Here is a 23,196-nt window from a genome sequence, read left to right on the forward strand (position 1 = left end):
TTTACCGAGTATCGGGATCGCGGTTTGTAACAATCACCTATTCGGGCACACGCCACTGAACCAACTGGCCACATCTGCCGATTTGCCTCGATTGCTCGAGCCTCGTTGACTCGAATGAATGGCTTTCAGGCCATCGACGGAAACGCCCGAACTCTGACGGAAAATCACGAGACTGCTCTCCGGCTACACCGACCGCCCGAACACCGCCGACCGACCGATTCGATTTTACCGCATCTTTATTCGTCACACCTTCCTGCCCAACACCCGGCCGGCCACCTATCCGATCATCCGGTAATTTTTTTTCTTTTTCTTATTCTTTCTTTATTTTTTCTTTTATTTCTTTTTTATCATCGAAGATTCCGCGACGCGTTGCTCGAGTCGCGACTATTTCGCGCAGGGTATACCGAAAGACGCCCTTTTCACCCTGTTAATCGAGAAACAACTTTCCGCTTCTCTATTTCGTAGACGGTTTACAGTTATTTATCAATGAAACCGGACAACGCAACGCTAATGATATTACCAGACGAGGCGTGGTTTAACCGGTAATGAAATAGGTACATTACACACGTACCCACGCCCGAACGGTAAAACCAAACGAGAGCGGCGGCGGATGTGCCCGAGGGCGCGGGGGAGGGGGAGGAAGAATTCGGTGCGTTTGAGCGTGAACGCGCCTTAACAAAACTCATTTTTTATTCCGGCTACGTAAAATCGTAGCCTCGTCGTCCCTGGCCCTGAAACCAGCCTCGAATATCCCAATTTTTCATCGTCGAATCCTTCGATTCGAGCGCCCCGATAATGTTGTCTACCTTATCGTCGCGGCTCACCTCCACCTGGTCAACGTGGCGCGACCTTTGACGACTCCCCGGAACTGGTGGAGTGGAGGCGCACCGGGATAAATCGGTCGGTACGAAGGTGCAAAACAAACGACGACTGCGTTCGATTGGAAGATTCGAAAACAACGGACGAGATTCCGTGCCTGCTCGTGCAATTAGCAATTCGAATCGTCGATCCTCGAGCGCTGAAACGTAACGACGTGTAATTTTGTTGGAAATTTCGCTTCACGTAAGATTGGCGCAATTGTTCGTCTGACGCAACGACGTGTTTTTTAGAGCCACGTCGTACCTAGTCGTACAGACGTTGTACGTGTGGATATTACGTGTGTCCACACGAGTTATTCGTACCCGTGCATGTACACGCGCGATGCGCCATTAACGCGTATGTATGGTAATTGTTCTACTTTCGTGGCGTGAATTTTTCAATTAAGCCAGTGACGATCTAATCGCATCTAATGCGACCCTTGACACGTAGGTATGTCATTTTCCTCGTGTCGACGCGGAGCGAGAGTCATCAGCGAGTCGCAAGCGTCTTTTGGTTAGTCATTTCGTATTCCGCAGGATATCATTTGCCCACTGACGTCAACTTCCGGATCCGCACGGAGATGTCGCGAGTTTCACGGAACGGAGAATGTTAGAGATGTATGCGCAGGGGATGAAGAAGACGAACCATGCGGTACGTAGACCACGATTCGACGATCTTTTAATACACAGTTTCGAAATACTAGGATCTATAAATTTATACTACAACAGAGATGAAGTTATTGAAGCATTTCGCCTCACCTGCTCCCGGACTCGGAACATCTGCAGTGCAATCTCGATGCCTGTGGCTTACTTGTTTCTTGACCGCGCATCACCGACTCACTGTTTTCTCAAGCATGGAAATTAATCAACCTCGGATCTCGCTTTTTAACCATAACAACAAATAACAATAATGATGATAAGCGTAAAAGTAACGAACCAATCGCGCAATATTATCGGCCTGGGAATAATCTCAGCTATACGCTGCAAGTCGCGGCATATCTTGCGATCAATCGATCGTAAATTACAATCCTGTACGTCAGGGTGATGCGTTTTTGAATTTTTTTTTTTTTATGATGCCGCTAGAAAAATTTGTCACAATTACTGAAAAAAAAAAAATGATCGCAAAACCCGGAGGAAGTAAGAAAATATTTAGAGGTCGCTACCAGTTGTTTAAATATTTTTCATTTATTTTTATACCTCTGAATATTTTTCTACCTCCTCCATGTTTTACGTTACAATTTTAGTTCCAGTATTTGTTACAAATTTTTCGAGTAGCGTCTTGAAAAAAAAAATGTTACCGTGCATGCATTGGGTTTGTGAACTTGTACGAAAATTGCAAAATCTCTCGTACGCACGGTGCTTTGGGGGAAATTAGCGAGCCGACATAGGCAGGCAATACCCAGTGCATAGTATGACATTAAGGTTTAACCGAAGAGAAAATCGAAACCTGTGATGTGTCCAGTCTGATAATCAATATCGAACATATTTGCTATTGTTGTTATAAAGCCCGCTGTATAATGGGCGCCCGCGCCATTAGCAAGCCGCACGTTATCGTCTATAATCTGCCCTAGAATGAGAATGAGAATACCGTCGCACAGACTGCGATCCTCGAGTTGTTATAGCCTCGCGTACATTATTTATAATATATACGGTCTTAGGCTCGTCGTCGATTAACCGCTAATCCCAAATTCTTAAAAATATTCATGGGACTACATTTTTTCGTCCGATACTTAAAAATTGTCCTTTCGCTTCTTGCTAAGTAACAATATAATTTATAAAAAAGTCAAACAAGTCAAACAAGTCGACTCGCTGCAACTTTGCAAATATTCGAATTTACCTCGCAAATAGAATATTTATTTTATTTTTTCTTCGTGATTGTAAAACGTGTTTAATATTGTACGTACGTAAATACATGTGTCTATTTTACTGTATTCCATCACGATTGATATCGCCTGTGTAATTATGGTGATATATCATCGTATGCACACGAGTTGTAAAGATCATTTTACGATGTAGACTGCAACGCAATTTAAGGCCGTATCTAGATGTTTCTAAATAAAGTAAACGTCTGCTTACGGGTGTAATAAATAAGCATTGGATCCTTCGATGGTAATTAAAAACCGAGCGAGATTTCCGTGAAAAAATAGTGGATAATAAAAAAATCATGAATTTGACGAAAACAATGAAAAAACATAACAAGAATACAAGATTTTTTCCACAACTTGTTATAATCACCGAATATTCGCAGTCTCCCCTCACGTAAAAAAAACCCCACTTGGGTGTAAATTCGTACCCCCAATTCATAGATAATACTAATTTGCAATTAGAAAATAGTTAGGGGTACGAATTTACACCCAATTTGGGGTTTTTTTCCGTGAGGGTCATTGTGTCGGTTTTCATCTTTTAAGCGATTATCCACACGTGAAAATTTTCTTGTTATCGAGAGTTCGAATCTTCCTAATATATTCCAAGTAAATCGATGTGGATACGTGTAACAATGCGGGAAAGAAACGTATGTACAAAGAAAAGACGCAGGGAAGGTGACTCGAGAATTAGGAAAGGCGGTCACAAAAGAACGTTCAATCAAATTTCTTCAAGAGGATATGATTTACCTAAGGCTGAGGTGATCTATTATTCAAGGATCCAGCCGGCTCGCGCAGGCGTGAGGAGGATCCGCGACACGCGGGGAAACCACGGTGTCCTTCTCACGACGAACATACTCTCGCCGAGACGACCGACTTCCACGGAACATCCTTCGATCGGTTTTTACTTTTTTTCACTCCTTCATCCCAAACAAATTGTGATGGAAAGGATCGTGCTTTTCCTAATCGCCCTACTCTCGGCGATCGGTAACACTCAAACTGTCGTAAAAATAAGTGAGTATCGTTAGGGTGGTTCATTTTTTAACTTTTTCTTTTTATACGTTTTAGCTGCCAATCGAAAAATTTGCTACAAATACTGAAAAAAAGATTGCCGTAAAACCTGGAGGAGTTAGGAAGATATTTAGAGGTCGCTAACAATTATCGTAATATTTCTTTTATTTATTTTTATGTCCTCGACAAGTTTCTCTTTAGTATTTGTCATAAATTTATCGAGTAGCACCTAAAAAAAAAGTTTAAAAAATGAACCACCCCAGAGTACCATATCGTAGGTATAATATTATAGTTCCGCATGGAGAAACTCTTGACAGATTTATAAGAGATAAATAATAATGAATGCTATTCAATATCTCACTGACGAATACTCGCTAATTCAGCGTTACGAACGTTCGAGTAAATCTTCTCGTCGCTTGGATTTCCGTACCAGCCGGCATTCGCGTATTTATTGATAATTTCCTCCTTATTGATAATTTTCTCCTCATTGTATGCTAAAACCGTTTTCACCGCGTTGCAAAAATTGATGTTACACGTCGTGTAATTACCTCAATTGTTACGTACGTGTATTGAACGGTAAATTTGTCGGTAATTAAAGGCGAACTCGAAGACGAAGACTCGACGGGTTTTGTTTGAAGAAACTCTTCGCCGCAGGTTCAATGTCGATGCCTGGTTCCGATCCTTTGATCTGCATACCCCTCTCAAACTATATCTATACATTCGTAACCGAGTATTACTTGCTCCAGTGATCGCGATGGAGGAAGCAGACTCGTCCATCAACGGTTTCGTTAACGACGCCGTCTCGTCCGCTGAGCGAGACTTTGGCAAGGGTATTATTAAGGTCGACGTTTCAACCGTCGAGGTCGACAGGGTGTACGAAGATGAGAGCTACGACACAGGTCGGTTTTAACGCTTTCTTCCCACCTCATTACCGCCTGCACGATTTCACATCCGTAGCCGTATTATTAGAGAAGAAGCATTTTAGTACGAGGAATGGGGTGAAATCGGCAAGCCGGAGTCCGGCTCCTAGATGTCGAATTTTGATTTCTTCACCGTAACTAATGAAAAAAAAAAAAATAGTATTACCAAATAAAGTTTTCGTTTTTTGTAAAAAACAGACTGATATTTCGGATTTTTTTTTTTTTTTATCGACCTGTATTATAGACTCGCCATTGAATCCTAAAAGCCATTGAATTCGATAAATAATTAACAGCCTGCGCCGTCCTTTACCGAGGCGTCAGTTTGATCCTGGACATGACTTGGACCGGTTGGAACAGGATTCGCGAAATAGCCGCGGATTCGGCGGTAGCTTACGTGCGAGGAGACGCTGTCCTGACGCCCTTCGTCCAGGCGATGGACGACCTCCTGGTGGCGAAGAACGCGACCGACGCTGCGTTGATATTCGAAACTGAAAAAGGTGTGCGTTGTTTAACTGTAACGTGTTTTTTGAATTGCCGCTCATTCTCTACTCTTTTCTTGCAGAACTAAACCAGACCCTTTACTACCTCATCGGGTACTCCATCATTCGAGTCGTAGTTTTGGACGAGCTTAACGAAGCCTCGACGATGAAGGTCAGAGCCATGCGACCCTCTCCTACCTACTACGTCATCTACGCGACGTCCGCGAACATGGAGACGTTGTTCAAGGCGGTAAGTTCTCCACGGTTTGTACGAGATGAAGAAAATTCGGTGCACGTCAACACGGAACGTCGAGATTTGATAGGTTTCCTAATCCGTGGTGAGGATTCTCCGAAGAGCTTTAAAGGGTTGCATACGGGTTTCAAAGATTAAAAAAAAAGCATTTTCTTCAACTTTTTAAGCATAATGAAAGAATTATTTGATTCAAACTTAAGGCGTATGAAAAAAACAATATTTGAACTATATTTCATAAAATATTCATCTGAAATCAAAAAACCAAATATTTTCTGTTAGTAGGTGAGTATAGCTTGTAGTTAACAAAGGATAAAAAAAAAACAAAAAAAAATTTTAAACCGACGTTTCGAAATTTCCAAACCCATGTAACTCCTTAAGTCTTTCGTGATGAGATTTGAGATTTATCGCGAAGCCTGTCTAAGAGGCGTTTTATAGTTCTCGACAAAGCTGTGTTGTTGCGATGTACAGGCAATCGATGGCGGATTGGTGAGAAGAGACGGTACTTGGAACCTTGTATTCACCGACTACAATTACCAAGATTTCCGATACATCGCCGGCGATTTGGAATTGAACGTTTCCATCAATATCCTGACAATGAAGAACGAGGTCTGCTGTAGATTGATCGGAGAGTCACCATGCACCTGCCCGAATGACTTTCAGGCAAGTGGGAAATCACTGACCGAGACCGAAACCTACCTCTCCGCGAGTATCGGAGTGCCTGCCTGTAATATATACCCATCCCACCGATCCCTCATCTTCTTTGTCGAAACAGTTCACTGTACCTACGCAAAAGAAAGAAAGAAAGAAAGAAAGAAAAAAGAAAGAAAGAAACAAAAAAGAAATATGGCGGGAGAACAAACGCACTGCACTTTTATCCGTACGTAATGATATAATCAAAGCCTGGTGAATGAGACTGGGAGCAACTTTATACTTCTCTTCTGCATTCTATTTTCTCACTACATCTACTGCTTCTTCGTCTTCTTTTTCTTGTCGCTGCTTGTTTTATTTTATTTCCTTTCCTACCGTTGTGAAATCGTCGTTCCCAATTCCAGACATTTCCGCGGTACTTTAAACGCTTGATCGGTTTGTTGATCAGCGTGATGAGCGAGGTTCAAAAATCGGGGGTCACAGTTGAGCCGAAGGTAATTAATTGCAAGAATAAGGAAGACGTCTTGACGGATAACACGACCGTCGAAGCCTTCAAAAAGAATTTATTAACGGTAGTAAAATCTTCCTTCCGCGTTATTGAATCCGCATATTTATTACACCGTAAACACAAACGTCGGATTCATTTCTGTCCTAATAGAAACTGAGCACCAATCACACCTTCGAATACCTGCCCGATCGGAATTTGATAACTTATCGGGCGGAGATCGAGCTGAAAACACTGACTCAGGGTCGCCTGCAGAAGGTCGGCGAATGGAACAGGCAGCACAAAATAACGACTGATAAGGGAATGGAAATCACACCTGCGAGGAGATTTTTTCGCATCGGTACTGCGCAGGTGATATATAATTGTTTCTGAATATTTCACCTCCGGGATGAAGATAACGGTGACGATTATGTTCACGATTTGTCGTTATTGCAGATGATACCTTGGTCTTATGTGAAAAATAACGAGGAATCCCAGCAGCCGGTCTTGGACGATGAAGGCAAGGAGGTGTGGGAAGGATACTGCATCGATTTGATGAAGAAACTCGCGGAGACGATGGACTTTGATTACGAATTGGTGATACCGTCGAGCGGAGGTTTCGGGGAGAGATTACCGAACGGCAAATGGACAGGGATAGTTGGAGATTTGCTTCGCGGGGTGAGTTGATTTTAGTGATGGAGCTTTTTTTCGTCCCATCCCTATCATTGCTTTGGTAGCCAGTTTTCTCACTTCCATTTCTCACGTTTCGTTTTTCTCTTAATTTTACTCTACCTTTTATCTCTAACTTTAACTTTGCTTTAATTCTATTTCATCTCACCCCTTGTCTTAACCTACCATTCTACTCTCAATTGTAATCTACTTTAATTTATCCTCTTTATTTTTGTTTTCTTGTTTGATTTGACCTATTTTAAGTTATTCTCTTCTCTCTGTTTTACTTGCTTTTATGTTTCTGCTCTTGCTGTATCGCATGTTAATTCCTGTAATTACGTACTTATGTGCAACATCGCTATGGATGTAATAAACACATATCTATCTATCTCTTTCTCTCTCTGTGAATCTCGTTAAAATAGCTTAGAGAGAATTTGGGGAAAAACGGATCGTAAGAGAAGAGCAGTTTGGAGAAACTGGAGCAGTGAGTACCGGCTGATTGCAGTAGGACGTTGAAGTTTAAGTAGATAAATTCGTTTGGACCATAAGCCGCAGACTGTGAGCCACAAATTAGGATGTACAGCATTATCTTGGCAATTGGCATGGGATTCAATTTAGCCGCACAAGTAACTACATAACGACGTGCTTACGGCGGGGGTTTTATGGAATAAAATTCGTTTACAGAATATCATTTTCTCCGTGAATTGTGAAGAAATTTCGTCGATTGGTTTAATTTTTACATCAATCGTTTTCCAAGTTTCGTTGTAAGCCATTGTAAGTCTTGCGTTCAAGTGAAGCGAGCCAAAGTGAATCCATATTTAATTCCGCATTATCATTTCGTGACAGGAAATCGACATCGCTGTAGCGCCGCTCACGATGACGTCGGAAAGGGAGGAAGTAATAGATTTCGTAGCGCCTTATTACGAACAGTCGGGAATCCTAATCGGCAAGTACATAATCTGCATGTTACTCAAGTTTAATGTCACAAGAATCGATCAACGTTTATGAATTTCATCAAAGTTTGATGATCAGTCGTAACTGATATTGACTTGCATTTATTCCATGCTGCATGCGAAGTCAGGCTGTAAATTGTGGAATCTCGCCGACGAAAATTTTCCATCACATCAGTGCATGAAAGTTTCTGAAATAAAAATTTCACGCTAAACAGTAAATCACAAATTCTCACTTGCAGCTATTCGGAAACCAGTGAGGAAGACCTCGTTGTTCAAATTCATGACCGTATTAAGACTCGAGGTTTGGCTCAGCATCGTCGGGGCTTTGACTGTGACCGGGATAATGATTTGGCTGCTGGACAAGTACTCGCCTTACAGCGCGCGCAATAATAAAAATCTCTACCCTTATCCGTGCAGGTGAGCTTGCGAAATGTACAGAATAAACGATTACCATAAATGCGCCTCGGGTGAAAACTTGAAAAGTTGGAGTAAATAATAAGCCATTCGCTATTCGTTCCTCAGGGAATTCACCCTGAAGGAGAGCTTCTGGTTCGCCTTAACGTCATTCACACCTCAAGGCGGAGGCGAAGCTCCGAAAGCTCTTTCTGGCAGAACTTTGGTCGCCGCTTATTGGCTATTCGTCGTTCTCATGCTCGCTACATTCACAGCGAATTTGGCCGCCTTTTTGACCGTCGAAAGAATGCAGGTACAGGCAGAATAATGCGAAATTCTAAAATCGTTTTCTCCCTTCTTCTATTTGACCGTGTAAATTTTTGTACTGTACGCGCTGATTTTTCCCCGAACCGTTCAAGCGGACCAGAATTCTAAAAAAAATATAAAACCGATCTTTTTATGGAAAAAAAAACATTTACGCAATTAATTTCACACCGAAGATCGTTAATTCGGAACTGCAATCGCGCCATGTCGATCGACAATGCAACCCGCAATACGGTACCGCAATGCGGGTTGCGGTGATGTAGAATGAAATTGCGGCAGCGTGATGAATATTAAATTGACCGCAGTTTTGGCATAATTTTTCTCTGCTTATCGTTAGTCCCCGGTGCAGTCGTTGGAGCAGCTGGCTCGACAGTCCCGTATAAATTACACTGTGCTTGCAAATTCGCACGTTCATCAGTACTTCATAAACATGAAAAACGCCGAGGACAAATTGTACACGTAAGCATAATATACCTGTAATATTATGGAAAATTATGCACCGCACGGAGATAACTTCTATAAAGCCATAATTGATGATTGATAGAATAGCTCGAAACGCCGGGGTAAATTAAATTTTCTTCAAGTTTTTTTTTCTCCGGTTCGTTTTACAATAGGTGGACATAATTGATAAAGCTGCGAATTACCGCACGATCAAGTCCGTGACACGTCGCATAGGGTATAAAAAGTTCTGACTTAACAACGAACGAGGAATTTATTACCGGTGAAAGTAATTCCCTGATACACTTAGGTCTGAGTGTGGAATTCACCGTGTATTCTATTCGTTCGTTGTAACAGTGAATAATAATTAACGGTGTGTGTACGTACCCGATACAACTCGAGGGGTAATTGCTGCCTGTTATGTTCAAGAGTATGGAAGGAGATAACGCTAAACAGTACCAGCGAACAGGTGGAATACAGAGTATGGGATTACCCGATAAAGGAACAATACGGCCATATATTACAGGCCATCACACAGGCTGGCCCAGTCGAAAGCGCTCGTGCCGGATTTCAGAAGGTGAATTATTCACTCCTCGTAATAATTGGCTTGTGTATAGTTGTTGAGTTATCGTCAATATTCGGGTTACCGCATAATAGAGAACGTCAGTCTATGCATATCTACGTAAAACAACTCTGCAGAATCATATGAATTATTACTGAGTTTCTCTGGCGAATGTTTTATCTTCGTCTTTTTTGGCCATAAACGATTTCTGCGCGATTTCTCTGTGTATCTATATCACAATAGCAATCCGTTTTTCTCGGGTCGAGTTTAAAGAAATATTTCACGATCCTTAAGGATGTACTGGTTATAGATTCTCAAGCGAAAGTGAATCTCGTTGACAATATTGAATACTTTATGATAAGATTGAAGTCGCAAAAAAAAATTTGACGTAATAAGGACGATAAGAAAATGAAATTCAAATAATAATTATGCCCAAGAGTTGACGATTTGAAATTTGGAAAAATGGTAGAAAAATCGAAAGTATAGGATACGTTTTCATAGAAATTACTCTCGATCTGCAGGTAATCGACAGTGAAAATGCGGAATTTGCTTTCATCCACGATTCGGGTGAGATTAAATACGAGGTTACGAAAAACTGCAACTTGACCGAAGTTGGGGAAGTTTTTGCCGAGCAGCCATACGCGATAGCTGTTCAGCAGGGAAGTCATCTTCAGGAAGAGATTAGCAAAAGGTGAGAAGAACAAAAACCGAGTAATACGAATTACTTTTTTACCCTTTAAATTTCTTTTCTAAACATGTTAACTCATCGTGGCTTCAACGTGGCTTTTGGCAATGATCGAAAGGCTCGCTTTCTTTGAAAATCCATAATTCTACCGAAAATAATTCGAACCGTATGAGAATATTTCAGAATACTAGACCTACAAAAAGACAGATACTTCGAGACGTTGTCATCGAAATATTGGAATCAGTCTCTCCGAGAATCCTGTCCGAATTCCGACGACAGCGAGGGAATAACGTTAGAGAGTTTGGGTGAGTATTCGACGATAATAAAGTTCCGCTCTTTCTGAGCCTGTTAATTTTCATTCACCCGTTTGCTCGTTCCGTTTCAGGCGGAGTGTTCATAGCTACTCTATTCGGCTTGGCCTTGGCGATGATCACTCTAGCCGGTGAGGTGATTTTCTACCGTAAGCGAAAAGCTTCGCGAAAAGAGCAGCCGCCGGCGGTGATTAAGTCACGAAAAATACCGACCCTCCAGATGAAACCGGCGCCTGTTGTTTCCCTCGTCGACAGGCCGATGAAAAACATTCAGCCCCGGGTTTCCCACATTTCCGTTTACCCCAGACATTTTGCGTTCAAGGAATAATGCCAAGTAGGTACAACCTGTCGCCAGGTTTATAATTTTCATTTTTTCTCTTTGCCGTAATTCTTTTTCTTTAATATTGCCTTCTCGACGCAAAAAGCTTTTGCATCTAGACTCGGTTCGACTCTCGACAAATTACAGTGCGTACTCCTTGGTTGATACCTAATTGACCGGATCCGCATTCGGCACTTTTTTTACTGGTTCGATTCTTCGTCGTTCTCCGCGGTCTCTCGAATCAATCAGCGGACCAATTTTACCTTCTGTCGTGCCGACCTGCACAAGAGATTTCTGGCTAAAAAAGAGACACAGCCGTGGCTATGTTTTTAGTCAGCAGATACTTTAAGTCAATTTGGTTGGACGGGGTTTTCATTTTAAATACCCACTAACTATTATAATCGCGTCAAAGTTGAGCGTAGATTTAATTACCCTTTCGCTTTGGTTTTCCGATTACGTCACCGAATTTTCATCACGCGTCGAATGATTATTCGTTGATAGAAATAGCCGTAAATTTTCTACCGTTCACTTGTCGGTAGGACATGAATATCTTTTCTAAATTCTAGAGAAACACGATTATCGTAAATTTGTGTTAAGCTCGCGAACGATTTCAAAGAAAATTTTCCATTAAACATTATTTTTGTTTCTTTGGACATGAAAAAGTATCGTCTCTATATTGGGAAATCGATGTTAATAGAGAATCTCGTACAAGTATAATAAATAATATATGATTGCACTATGTCATAATAATTAGTTCTAAGTGATTGAACGTGTAATGTTTTGAAGCCGAGTGTACATAAACGAGTGCCTAATGTGTCGTATAATATTGTACACGATATGCGTACAAATAAGTTGACTAATGTAATCGGTGTAAATACATTTGTCGAAGTCAGTCCTGACAGGATTGTTCATTTACTGCAGCTTACCGATTGACTTTACAACTGCCGATCGAACGATCGAGACAATAAATTTGAAATTCGCGAGATCGAAGCATTGTGCAAAACTGCCAATTAAGGATCGCATTAGTTGGTCAGTAGAAGTTTAATTCCGGTAAGTGGAAATTAAATTTGAAGAGCGTTCCTTTTTCATTTTATTCCTGCTCTTCTGTTTTTTGTTGTTTTTTCACACCCGCTGGACTGCGAAAAGAATCTTTCCAGCAGCTTGCGGTTGCTAAAATCTCACAGTTTTCTTTGGCTATAAGATTATACCCAATCATCGATCCATCCACCCGTAGCTTTACTTTTTAAAAGAATCAGAAGAAGAAGAAGACGAAGAAGAAAAGGAGGAGGGAACAATAAAACAAATTGCAGTGATAAGAAATACGGAATAAAAAAATTAGAAACGAGGTAACGATCGTAATGCGTACATACAAACTATGTATAAAATCGATGGGCGGTGCATTGTTTGTGAGAAACTGAGGCGTAGTTCGACACGAGGCGCAAAAAAATTCCTAGTTGCGTGATATTTGCATTCAAAAGTGTTTCGGAATTTATCCGAATCGCTGTTGGGTTATTTTGGTTCGTATGAATCATCGTAAGATTATTAAACATCAAACGAAACCATCAAAATTTATTAGGAAATGACTCTAAGTCACGTAACTATCATTGAAGGGAACCGGAATCGTTCAATATTAGCGTGAAATTGCAAATAATTTTCATTACGAGGTTCACACCTTGATTTCAACTCAAGGTGCATACCTAATGCAGTTATGTTTGACTGATTGACACTATGGCGTTGTTTGAGTATAACGTCAAATTCTTTAATCGAATTTGTTTTTGTTTTTGGTGGTTTTTTCTCTTCGCTTATTTGGCATTTGCGTGAGACAATTCGGTGGATGGGTGTTAGTTAAAAGGCCAATGCTCTCTTGACGCTTTCACCTTGCATTCGTGTTTCGCTTTTCTTATGGATAGCAGCCACCTCCGATGAAATATGTACGCGCAAACTTATCGAAAGAGTGACTGAACCGACCAGCTGCGGAAATTTAAACGAAAGAGTTCTCGATCTCTATGACGAAATACAACCCGCAGAAGTGAAAGATAAAAAATCTCACCGCCTTGGTCCCGTGTTGAATATACAACTATTTTTAATACATTATTTGTCACCGGCTATCGTTGTTCGCCGTTTCACTCCAGAAATCTCACTCCCAGATCCCGATGTGTAATGCACAGTAAATAATTAAAATCGCATCGCTGACCGAATGACATAGATAAAATAAACGTGGTCTCGGATTTGCCTGAACCTGCGGATGGAAGACGGTCTGGTTTTCAAAATTTAAACGAGCCTTCTCCTGGGAATTATTTATGTTGGTAGTTTCGTTGCGTAATCGTAAATTTGTATAAAAATAATAAAAACGACGTTGACAAGTCGTAAATCAATCTACGTAATTGAAATAGGGTACGGAAAATGTATTGGCAAGTAAAATGTGTTTAATTTTTTTCACGCCGTATGGGAGAAAATGAGCGTTATTTTGACATTGCGGAAATTAAACGAATAATGAAAGCCTAATTATGCATTGACAATGCTGGGTGTACCCTACTATAACGTTATTGCTGCAGCGTTAAAATTCAACAAAAGCCTCGAATCACCTACGTAATACGTAACAACGCGGTTACGATCGACCGAGAGTTTTTCCTCGCATCGAAGCCGATTGTGGTGCAGCTGGATCAAGAACCTCGTTTCACACCGTGCGAATAGTTTATAATCGCTATATCTATCGACGAAGGATAAACGTAAAATACAACCCGTGAGAATTACTCCTTGCAATAATTACCGGAGAGCTGTCGTCGTCTCCTTCTCCAACAGTCAGCGGGGAGAGTGATTAGCGATATTGCTAACGAAATTATTATTGCGGACACGAATCACAATCGCGAAATTTCCAACAGGTCGACCGCGATGAAGAATTCTGAAGACGCGGAAAATCGTAGCCGCGGATTTGAAAGGGAAAAAAAACGAAGAGTGTTAAAAAATTAGATTAACAAGTATAAGTATTAATTGTTTGACGTAGAAAGTTGTACGGGTATGTATATGTGTGAGAATCGTTGCTCGTAGTGCAACTGCGGTATCATCGGCGGCTTCGACGCTGCAGGATGAAATTATATAAAACGGATTTGTTTAGGTAACAGGCCCCCGATTGCACCGCAATTCTAATTCTTCATGGCTGAGATGCTGGCTATGCGGTGTCTTTTACCCGAGAGGTAGCCAAGTCATACTTTTGCCAGTGTTGCGGACCCTCCCAGGTGGGGGAATTAACCCGTCTCCGTTTCGTTGAGTCAATATAAAGCCATTGAACGGAGCAGGCTAGCCATTTGGTGAGAAGTGATATGGATCAGCAAACAAGTTTACTATAGAGGTAAAGATAATCACTCGTGTGTCTCAGACGACGAACCATTCCCCATCGGTCAAGATGGGACTTCTACGCAAGGTAAGAAGAGACACCGCGTTTTCAAATATCGCATGCATGACAAACGCCTCTTTTTGTTTTTCAAGCAACACCGTTCGGCACAACAATAAAAACTATAATTCCATTCCACTGATCGAAACATTCCTTGAAACTGCGCGTGAATCGTTGACTGTAAAAATTTTAGCAGATGTTGGTGTTCCTCGCGGGTTTGATGTCACTGGCCAACGCTAATTACCATTACGAGCGTTACAACGTGTTCAATTTTGACGGAGCTGAAGAGCCGAACCGGAAGCCATGGTTCTTCGAGGATTACTCGAGTCCCTACAAGCAGCAGGAGGGTGGTGGTGGGTTCCACGAACCGACGAAGAAAGCCTCGAAGGAAGCGTACGAAGACCCGGTGGAAGCTTACTTCACCGCGAGCACCAACGAAGCGGCGGACAAGAAGAACTTGGACTTCAAGAAGGCCGTTTCCGCCTTCTACACATTGACGGACTCCGATCCTGAGATATACAAGTCGATAATCATGAAGTCCGGAGCGCCTTACTGCCAGGAAACGAAGAACAAGGTGCCGAACAACAAGGTGACGAAGAAGCGGTACCGCAGAGACGCGATGACTTGCTACAAGTGCAAGGACCCGAAGAACGGAGCGACTTACGAACAGTGCTCGTACACATCCGAGCCCCAGGCCAGCTTCACCGTGAATCGTTACCAGTCGCCTCCCAGTCAGCTGAGGTACCGGCGATCCAACGCCCGGAAGGAGAAGACTGAGGTTGTTGGGGGAAAGAAGTCCGGGGAGAAGGTTCCGGAGTACCGTTTCGCCGAGGAGTACTTTGTCCCCGCGTCATCCGAGGAGGTTCCCACCGAGTACAAGAAGAAGAGCGAGCACTGCAGCAAGGTCGTCAAGGACTCGATGGTGTGCATGGTCTGCAAGGACCCCGAGACCAACGGCAAGTACGAACAGTGCTCGTACACCAACCAGCCTGACGACAAGGCCTATGCCTACAGCAAGTCCAGCTCGTTCGGTCGGGCCCACGACGAGGAGAAGCAAGCCGACGAGTCCAGGGTACCAAGCAAGTCTACGAAGAGGACTCACCAGCCGAAGGTCGAGTCCTCCTACGACGGCTCGCATCCGGAAATGGACAAGTACATCGAGGAGCAGTCAGCGGCGATCAGAGAACGTGTACCGAAACACAGGAGCGACGCCCTCGTATCCGAGGAGAGCGAGAAACTCGAATCCGGCTCCGAGGACATGACCGACGGTAGCTGCAAGAAGATCGTCAAGGGCTCGATGGTCTGCACCGTATGCAAGGACCCGAAGACCAGTGGCAGCTACGAGCAGTGCGCCTACGCCAACCACCCCAGCGACAAGGTCTACCAGTTCAGCAGGCAGAAGTCCTTCGGGTACCCTGGAGGCGAGGAGCAGAAATCCTCACCGCAGAAGGCCTCGAACACCGAGACGCCAGCATCCTACTCCAGCGATACCGCTGGTTATTCGGGCGGCGATTATACGGGGTACCAAGGACCCAGTGCAGACTACTACCAGCCCAGTGCCCAGCAGAAATCGGAGCACCGAGAGTACCAGGGTGGCGAAGAGCCCGAGAAGTATTACGAGAAGAAGCAGAGCTACGATTACGTCCCTGAGTACAAGGTAGCGGGAGACGGACCGTCGGTCGAGCATGTCAAGTCCGAGTCCGAGAAAATAGCGGAGGAGATAAAGGGGACCGATGGTTGTAGGAAGGTCGAGAAAGACTCGATGACGTGCACGGTGTGCAAGGACCCGAAAACCGGCGGTGACTTCGAACAGTGCTCGTACACTTACCAGCCGAACGACAAAGTCTTCTCGTTCAGCAGCGCCAAGTCCTTCGGATCGCCGGATCCGGCGGAGAAGAAGAGCCAGGACTACGGATCCTCCGGGTCCTCGTCGTACGGCGATGACCGCGGGAGCTACGGCGATGCTTCGGACAACAAGCCGCACGTGACAAGCGGCGAGACGCAGAGCAAGGAAGTCGCCGAATCAAGCGGCGAGGCTGGTGTTCAGAACCCCGTCAACGTCGACGTTCAATTCTTTAGCACAAAGGAGAAGAAGAAGGAGATAGCCAAGGTGCTCAGCGACTTCCAACAGGAGGACAGGTCCAAGTGCAAGAAGGTGATTCGTGACAAACTCACCTGCTACCAGTGCGCCGATGACGACGGTATGCAGAAGGAGGAGTGCATCTTCGTCGCTGAACAGGAACCCGCCAAGGACCGGGTCGCCTATCACGAAGTCAAGGAGTACCAGCTCGACCCCGCACCCGCCGCAGCTTCCGTCAGTCTACCCGAAGAGTATCGCGTGATCAAGTCGAGCAGCAACGGTTCGCCGCTTGCCCCGAAGAAGAGGAAGACCAGGAAAACTCGTCCCGTCAAGTACTTATACCTCGACGATGCCGCTTCTTCGGCCACGGAAAACGAGGAACAGCAGAGCGATCCCAGGGGAGAGGTCTTCGAGGATCCGACCGAGGTGCAGGAAAACGAGGAGCAGAAGACCGTCCCGTACGACATTGACGAGGAGACTAAACCCGTCTTCGACAAAGCCCTGGGCATGACTTTGCCCCGCTATATGTTGACCACTTCCGAACACGAGGCGGAATTCGACAAGGTTGTCGCATCCGGTTAAAAATTGCACATTATTGCGACGATGAACTTGTTAGATTATAAAATGTGATTCACGCTGAGTGTATTTGTACTTTGTTTTAATTTTTTTTTTTCTTGTCCAACGTAACGCAATTCTCTCCCATATAAGTGGTGATTTTATTTGAGGATCGATTTAACGTGAGAGATCGTCGTGAAAATTTAATCAACGTGCCTATGCTTGTTACGAATATCGCTGCAGGCTACAGCAATAAAATTGCAAATTATTTTTCAATTTATTGAATAAATGAATGTAATAAAATTTTACGAGCTTCGCACGTATGGAGCATAAATATCGTTTTGAAAAAACTTGGATGAAATAGTCGAGTTTCGATTTACTCAAGAAAATTTCATCTGCTTAACATATTATTTACCCATACAGATAAGAAGAGAAGGGAATTAATTGTTCAAGCCCGATCCATTCATGCACCATTGTTATTTAGTTTGTAAGATGTTACATTATCGATATAATTGTTATTCGGTTTGTAATCAAGTATATTTTCCCACAACTTTGTAGAATATATACGAAATAGTGACGAATTGGCATACCAGATAATTACCGTAATTGGGTTAAACGTAAATAGTTACAAATGGAAAGAATTTCGTTTAATTAAAGTACACGAAAAAACAACTCAAATGTCGACGAAAAATGTTCAACAATCCAAACACAGAAGCCTCTTTTCGAACATCATTCGCATTTACAACAATTATGTGCTTTAATTTTTTCAAAGCTACGACAGAAAATTCATCAGAATATTTTGAATCTCAACGATTATTAATGCAGCTGTAAGCAGATGCCTAAAACTATACGTATAAGGTTTGCATTACTCAAATCTTTTAGTTACGAGGTGAATTATGTGCAATAGATTTTCACTCAATTCTGTAACACACCGAATGAAATACGTGGTTCAACGCTTGAGAGGTATTTCTTCCCCCACCCAAACTGTTTTTTCATTCTTATCGTATTTTCTTTATTTTTAACAAACGGCTTGTGAAACTACGGTGACTGTTACGCTCAACTAATTCGTGTTCGAAACTTTCGCTGAAATCGGCTCGTGCGCTCGCCCATGTCATTTGTCGCTCAACAATACAAGTTGTGCAACTGTTGCAAGGTACGAATCAATGATTCTTCAAAAATTGCGATCGCATTATAATTTACCACCCCATAGAAAGGTGGGAAAACAAGCTTTCCGTGCCAAATCATTCACGTGATATCGGCAAAAATATTTACGGTAAGTTACGTACGATTTGTAACAATACATATAATGTCGCCATAGTTATGAAGAATAGACAACGTTACCGTAATTTTCAACAATACCTCAGCTCTCGTCTGACGTTGTTTTTATTGAATTTATCTATCCTTACGTCCTCGTACCGCAGAAGCTGTTAAGCTGCGGCATTTGTTAATATTTATCTCGGAGATTATCAGCTCGGTGATAAAAGCAAGGAAAGCGGGAACGAGACAAAACAAATAGAGTACGAATATCGACTGCAGTTGAGTCAAGGTGTAACTACTGTGAGAATAGGGACTTTTAACGATTTTGTCAACCGTGTTGTCGATGTTCGTCCAGTACTCGTAGATCCCCGACTGGGTTATCCGCCTTATGATCTTGTTCATCTCGTCGGTGAGGAAGGATCCCTTCGGCGTGACGATCACCGAATTGTACGAGATGACGCACTGGTCCCGCAGAGGGTGAAACGTCGGGAATTTACCAGCCCTTACGTACCTCGCCGTGATGTAATTGATGGTGGACAAGTGTCGGAGGTACGCGAGGTCCTCGCCTCTTGATATCCGGGCCAAAGCTTCGCTAGCCCTCGTGATAACTTCGTATCGATTCAGCAGCTCGGCCCTGTCGCTTTCCGGGGTAATTTGATCCGCCAACATATCGCGACTTGTCGCCGTCCCCGAGGTGCGAAGACCCGCGTCGAGGATCCCCTTCTCGTCGACGATCGTCGGCATCGGTGTCCTCGTCGCCAGGATGGAGGCCAGGGATGCCGAGTACGCCGTTGACAACACTCGGGAATAGTTCAGGTACAACAGGAAGAACAATTTACCAAGCAGACTGGCCGGGGGACGGGGTATAGCGTGGGTCAGGGACACCGAGATCACGTCGAAGAGGTCGAACTCAGGACTGCGGCAGTTTTCTGAAAAGCAGTAATTACACAGGTCTGTAACTAAATCCTTTTGCTTAAAAAAAAAAGTATATATTGTAGAGATACGAAGGTTCAAATGTACCGAATCTATACATGCTTTCCATTTTTTGCTGTCACGTATATATTATAGGTTCAGGATTTTGATGTGTTTTGTTTTTGTATTAACACTACGTTAATCTGTTCAAATAGTATTTGTACATACGAAACCAGTTCGAACTGATAGAAAGAAGAAAAAAGACGATACAACGGAAAATGGTCAGAAGAAATTCTTGTACAGTTTTGTTGGTCGATTCGTCGTGAAACTTCAATCGATGATACAAAAAGAAAGAAAACTATCAAATAACTAGAATTATATTAGTAGATAGATTTTCTGACGATCTTAATGTCTAAACCTTTTTTTAATAAATGCTGTATTAAATTATTTTTTTTGCAGACCAGTGTTACTTGGCTAGTGTTGTTTCAATTTCAAAATACCATACACGCTCTGACCTGCTTTCAATTTCCAGGTAACGTAACTCAGGCCTCCTGAAAGTAGAACCGAAAGAATAGCCAGGATCGAAACGGCGGGAGAAAACACCGGTCTTAGAATGTTGGGGTCGTAGTTCGCCCTCGCTGGAACGGTCCATACGATGCATTCGTGGTTGTAGGGCACCGTGAAATCGACGAGCATCGCCCTCCGCAAGGTAGGCCGTATCTGTCCGATTCCAAGATGCACCTTCTCTTCGGCGACATCCGCAATAACGCCGATAAACGTCCCGTTGGGAAGTACCAAGAATTTCTCGGGGGCTGACGGCTTCTTAACGATTGGTGTGAAATTCATCTGCTCGGCAATGCTGCGGATCAAGTGCCCTTCGATTCCACCCACTATACGCGAAGTGTCGTTCACACCACGACGCAATTTCATCGTCGGCATCAGATTCATTGTACTAACGAACATGGGACAACCGAGTCCGTTTATGATTACGTTTTCTTCTTCGAAAACCGAGCTGTTTTTCAAGAAACCAATTCCTCGCGTCCATGCATTCAGCGGTACAACCTGAGGTGAGCAGTTCGGTCCTACGACATTTTTATAAATTTTCATCTCTCCGGCGTTATCCAAGCGTACGAAGAGCATGTTCCACAGCTTGCTTCGTTCGGCATTCAACACCGCGTTGTATACCGTTTCATACGTTGTGTTATAGACCGATATCAACAGCACCCTGCGGGACAGGACTGCCGATATCTGACCAATGGACGATTTCAACGCCGTATCGCTTAACCCGTCGACGAAGAATAATATGACGCTGTCTGTACCGGAATAAGAATAAGGGATGACGGCCTCTGGGTTGGTACCGATAAAACACGGTATGTAATCTTCCAGAACAACTTTCGTTGCTTGTAGACAGATACTGTTTTTCCCCAAAACCGTCACGTGATCGCTAGCAATTCGATCCAAGGTAAACTTTTTCAAGTCGGTCATAAATTCGGTCAACAGCTTTTCCAATCTTATGTCCCCGCTGTCCTCGGCTGACAGAGACGCCTCAATCTCCGACATAATATTCAGAATAATAATGACGAGGATCAGTTTTTTCTTCTTACTGACAAACGTCTTCATTTCATTTAAATTTATTGCTCTTTTTTATTCAGCCGCGATTAAGGACGTTGCACTACTTACGATTCGGCTGCATGAGTTGACTGTCGGCTTACTTTGACGAAAACCGGTGCTATAAGATTAGTTACAAATCACGAGCTTGCGGGTTCTGTTGCAAGATAAATAACATTCGACAGGTTTGACTTGGCGGTGAATTACGGGATTCGTATTTGATCAATTAACTTGGTAATCAGGGTCACGGGAAGGCGAGCAAACACCTAAATTGACACCGTTCCGAAGCACGACTCAAGGTGTTTGACCGTTGCAGGTACACGATCATAGGGTGGTTCAAAGTTTACGTTTTCTGAGATGTACGGAGAAGTGTTTCACTTTATTATCGAAGCGAACGAGTCACGGGAAAAATACTACCGCCTTTTAAACGAAGCGAACTTCCTTTCATTCCTTGGATGTAGTAAAAATTATTGTAATCTCAACGCGAGTGCCACCGAGTATTGACTTTTCACCAAGCTGGTCTCGTTTTCCTGTTTCTTGTATAAAACAAACTCTCATTAGTCAACTGTGTGCCTACTTATCATAGCGTGCCATGTTGTTGTATACATTGTAAAATCTAGTGTGCAAGGAGCGATGGAAGAAAACGATGGTTTAGTAAGCCAAGCGCAAACAGGCGCGTTGTTTTGACCGTTACTCCTATCTCCATGTAAAATCAGGTGTCATTCTGTTCAAACACCGATCAAACACTGTCGGACTTGGATAGAACGAAACGGGCGAAAACAAGCATCACTCACGAAACAGCAAATGAATTCGACCCCAAAGTGCGTGTTATCGTATGATACTTATATTCTCTACGATCTTCGAGTCCTCCCAGCTTGATGGCAGCGGTATTTGTAGACCAGTAACTCCCCCGCCCAGACAAGAGCGCAAATAATCACTGGGATATGGTACAAGAAAAACATCTGACGAAACTTTTCACGAGTTGATCTCTGCAGCTCTCCGATCGTGTTCGGCGTCACCGAGTACGAGGCCGATCCAGGATCAATTCGGTCCCATATAGAGTTATTCCGCTTCCAATGATCCAGGATCCCGGTCTCCATCAGACGCTGGACTATCATGCTCACCCGTGTAGTGATCGGTGATCCTTTTTGGAAAATCATGACAGTGCTGTAGGTGAGGACGTGGTCGTCCAGGACGTCGTACGAGACCGCGGTATGGTGTTTGTCGTCTATTTTCCGGTGATAGGCTAGATAGGAGAATGTGGTGAGGTAGACCTGGTTCTTGTCGATCTCGACCTGTCGCAGGGCTCTCGGAGCGTCGTTGTCGACGACGAAGCGTTTTATCACCGCCGGCATCAGGTTGTCTTCCTCAATTTGATCATCGAGTATACGAAGACCGAAATCGTGACCCTTTATCGTCAGGTTCGCCTTCAGAATCCCCGCGACGTCGACGATCGCCAAGTCACCGTTATCCACCGTTAGTATTGAAGCCAGGGATGTTTTGTACGCCGTTGTTATCACAATCGTATAACAGAGGTAGATTATTAGCAGAGCTTGGGCTGCTTTCGATGCCGGACGGCGAATTATCGTGCTTCCCAAAGTCGTTCCAACGCTCTCCAAAAGTATTCTCGAACAATCCTGCTCATTTCGCTCGCCTGTAAATACCAGAGGGATCCACGTTAATCTGTTAGGAAACGACGTCGTTATCATCACGCGCGATACTCACCACCTCTGTTCACGGGAAACGAATGACCAACGACACCCGTGATGGCTGAGTATAAGAGAAAGGTCAGACCTATCAGGACCCATATTTTCCACGAGAACTCTACAGCGATGATGCTGTGTCGCCATTCCGTTATTCGGGGAACGTACCAGACGAGATACTCCTGTCCGTACGTAGTCGACATGTCAACATCGGCGACAACTCTTTCAGTCGGACGTATCTGATTGATGCCAATGCCGACGTCACCGGATACGCATCTCGTCAAAATTGCGTCTCTATCGTGATTTTCCCCGGGTTTTGAGTTATCGAAGGACTGCACCAAAGGAGTGAAGTTCATCTTATCGGCAATTGTTAAAATCAAGTTACCCTCGGTTCCCCCGTTGATTTTGACACCGGCGTTATCGTCCTCTTCGAGATACATCCACGGCGGTGAGTTCCCGGTACCGATGGGTAAAGGACACCCGAGGAAGTCGAGTAAGTGATTCTCATATTCGTCTAGCTTC

General features: G+C 43.5%; 2 protein-coding genes across 2 annotated transcripts; one reads left to right on the plus strand and one right to left on the minus strand.

The window, feature by feature from the left end:
- The first annotated feature begins 82 nt into the window (after positions 1 to 82).
- On the plus strand, positions 83 to 18,149 carry LOC124186075 (glutamate receptor ionotropic, kainate 4). Its single transcript, XM_046577446.1, has 18 exons — positions 83 to 291; positions 1,395 to 1,509; positions 4,477 to 4,629; positions 4,944 to 5,147; positions 5,213 to 5,379; positions 5,851 to 6,042; positions 6,435 to 6,602; positions 6,689 to 6,886; positions 6,971 to 7,192; positions 8,030 to 8,129; positions 8,376 to 8,553; positions 8,659 to 8,842; positions 9,191 to 9,312; positions 9,721 to 9,868; positions 10,375 to 10,544; positions 10,722 to 10,843; positions 10,924 to 11,009; positions 16,124 to 18,149. The coding sequence occupies exons 1-18, from the start codon at positions 115 to 117 to the stop codon at positions 17,219 to 17,221; spliced, it is 3,804 nt and encodes a 1,267-aa protein (XP_046433402.1). The 5' UTR covers positions 83 to 114; the 3' UTR covers positions 17,222 to 18,149.
- Positions 17,972 to 21,997, minus strand: LOC124185971. The gene is made up of 2 exons (XM_046577235.1): positions 19,879 to 21,997; positions 17,972 to 19,380 (listed from the first exon to the last, which is right to left on the minus strand). Exons 1-2 carry the CDS (start codon positions 20,981 to 20,983, stop codon positions 18,587 to 18,589), a joined length of 1,899 nt encoding a protein of 632 aa, XP_046433191.1. The 5' UTR covers positions 20,984 to 21,997; the 3' UTR covers positions 17,972 to 18,586.
- Between the last annotated feature and the right edge of the window lie 1,199 nt (positions 21,998 to 23,196).

This window comes from Neodiprion fabricii, chromosome 1 (assembly GCF_021155785.1).
Source record: "Neodiprion fabricii isolate iyNeoFabr1 chromosome 1, iyNeoFabr1.1, whole genome shotgun sequence".
Classification (NCBI taxonomy): domain Eukaryota; kingdom Metazoa; phylum Arthropoda; class Insecta; order Hymenoptera; family Diprionidae; genus Neodiprion; species Neodiprion fabricii.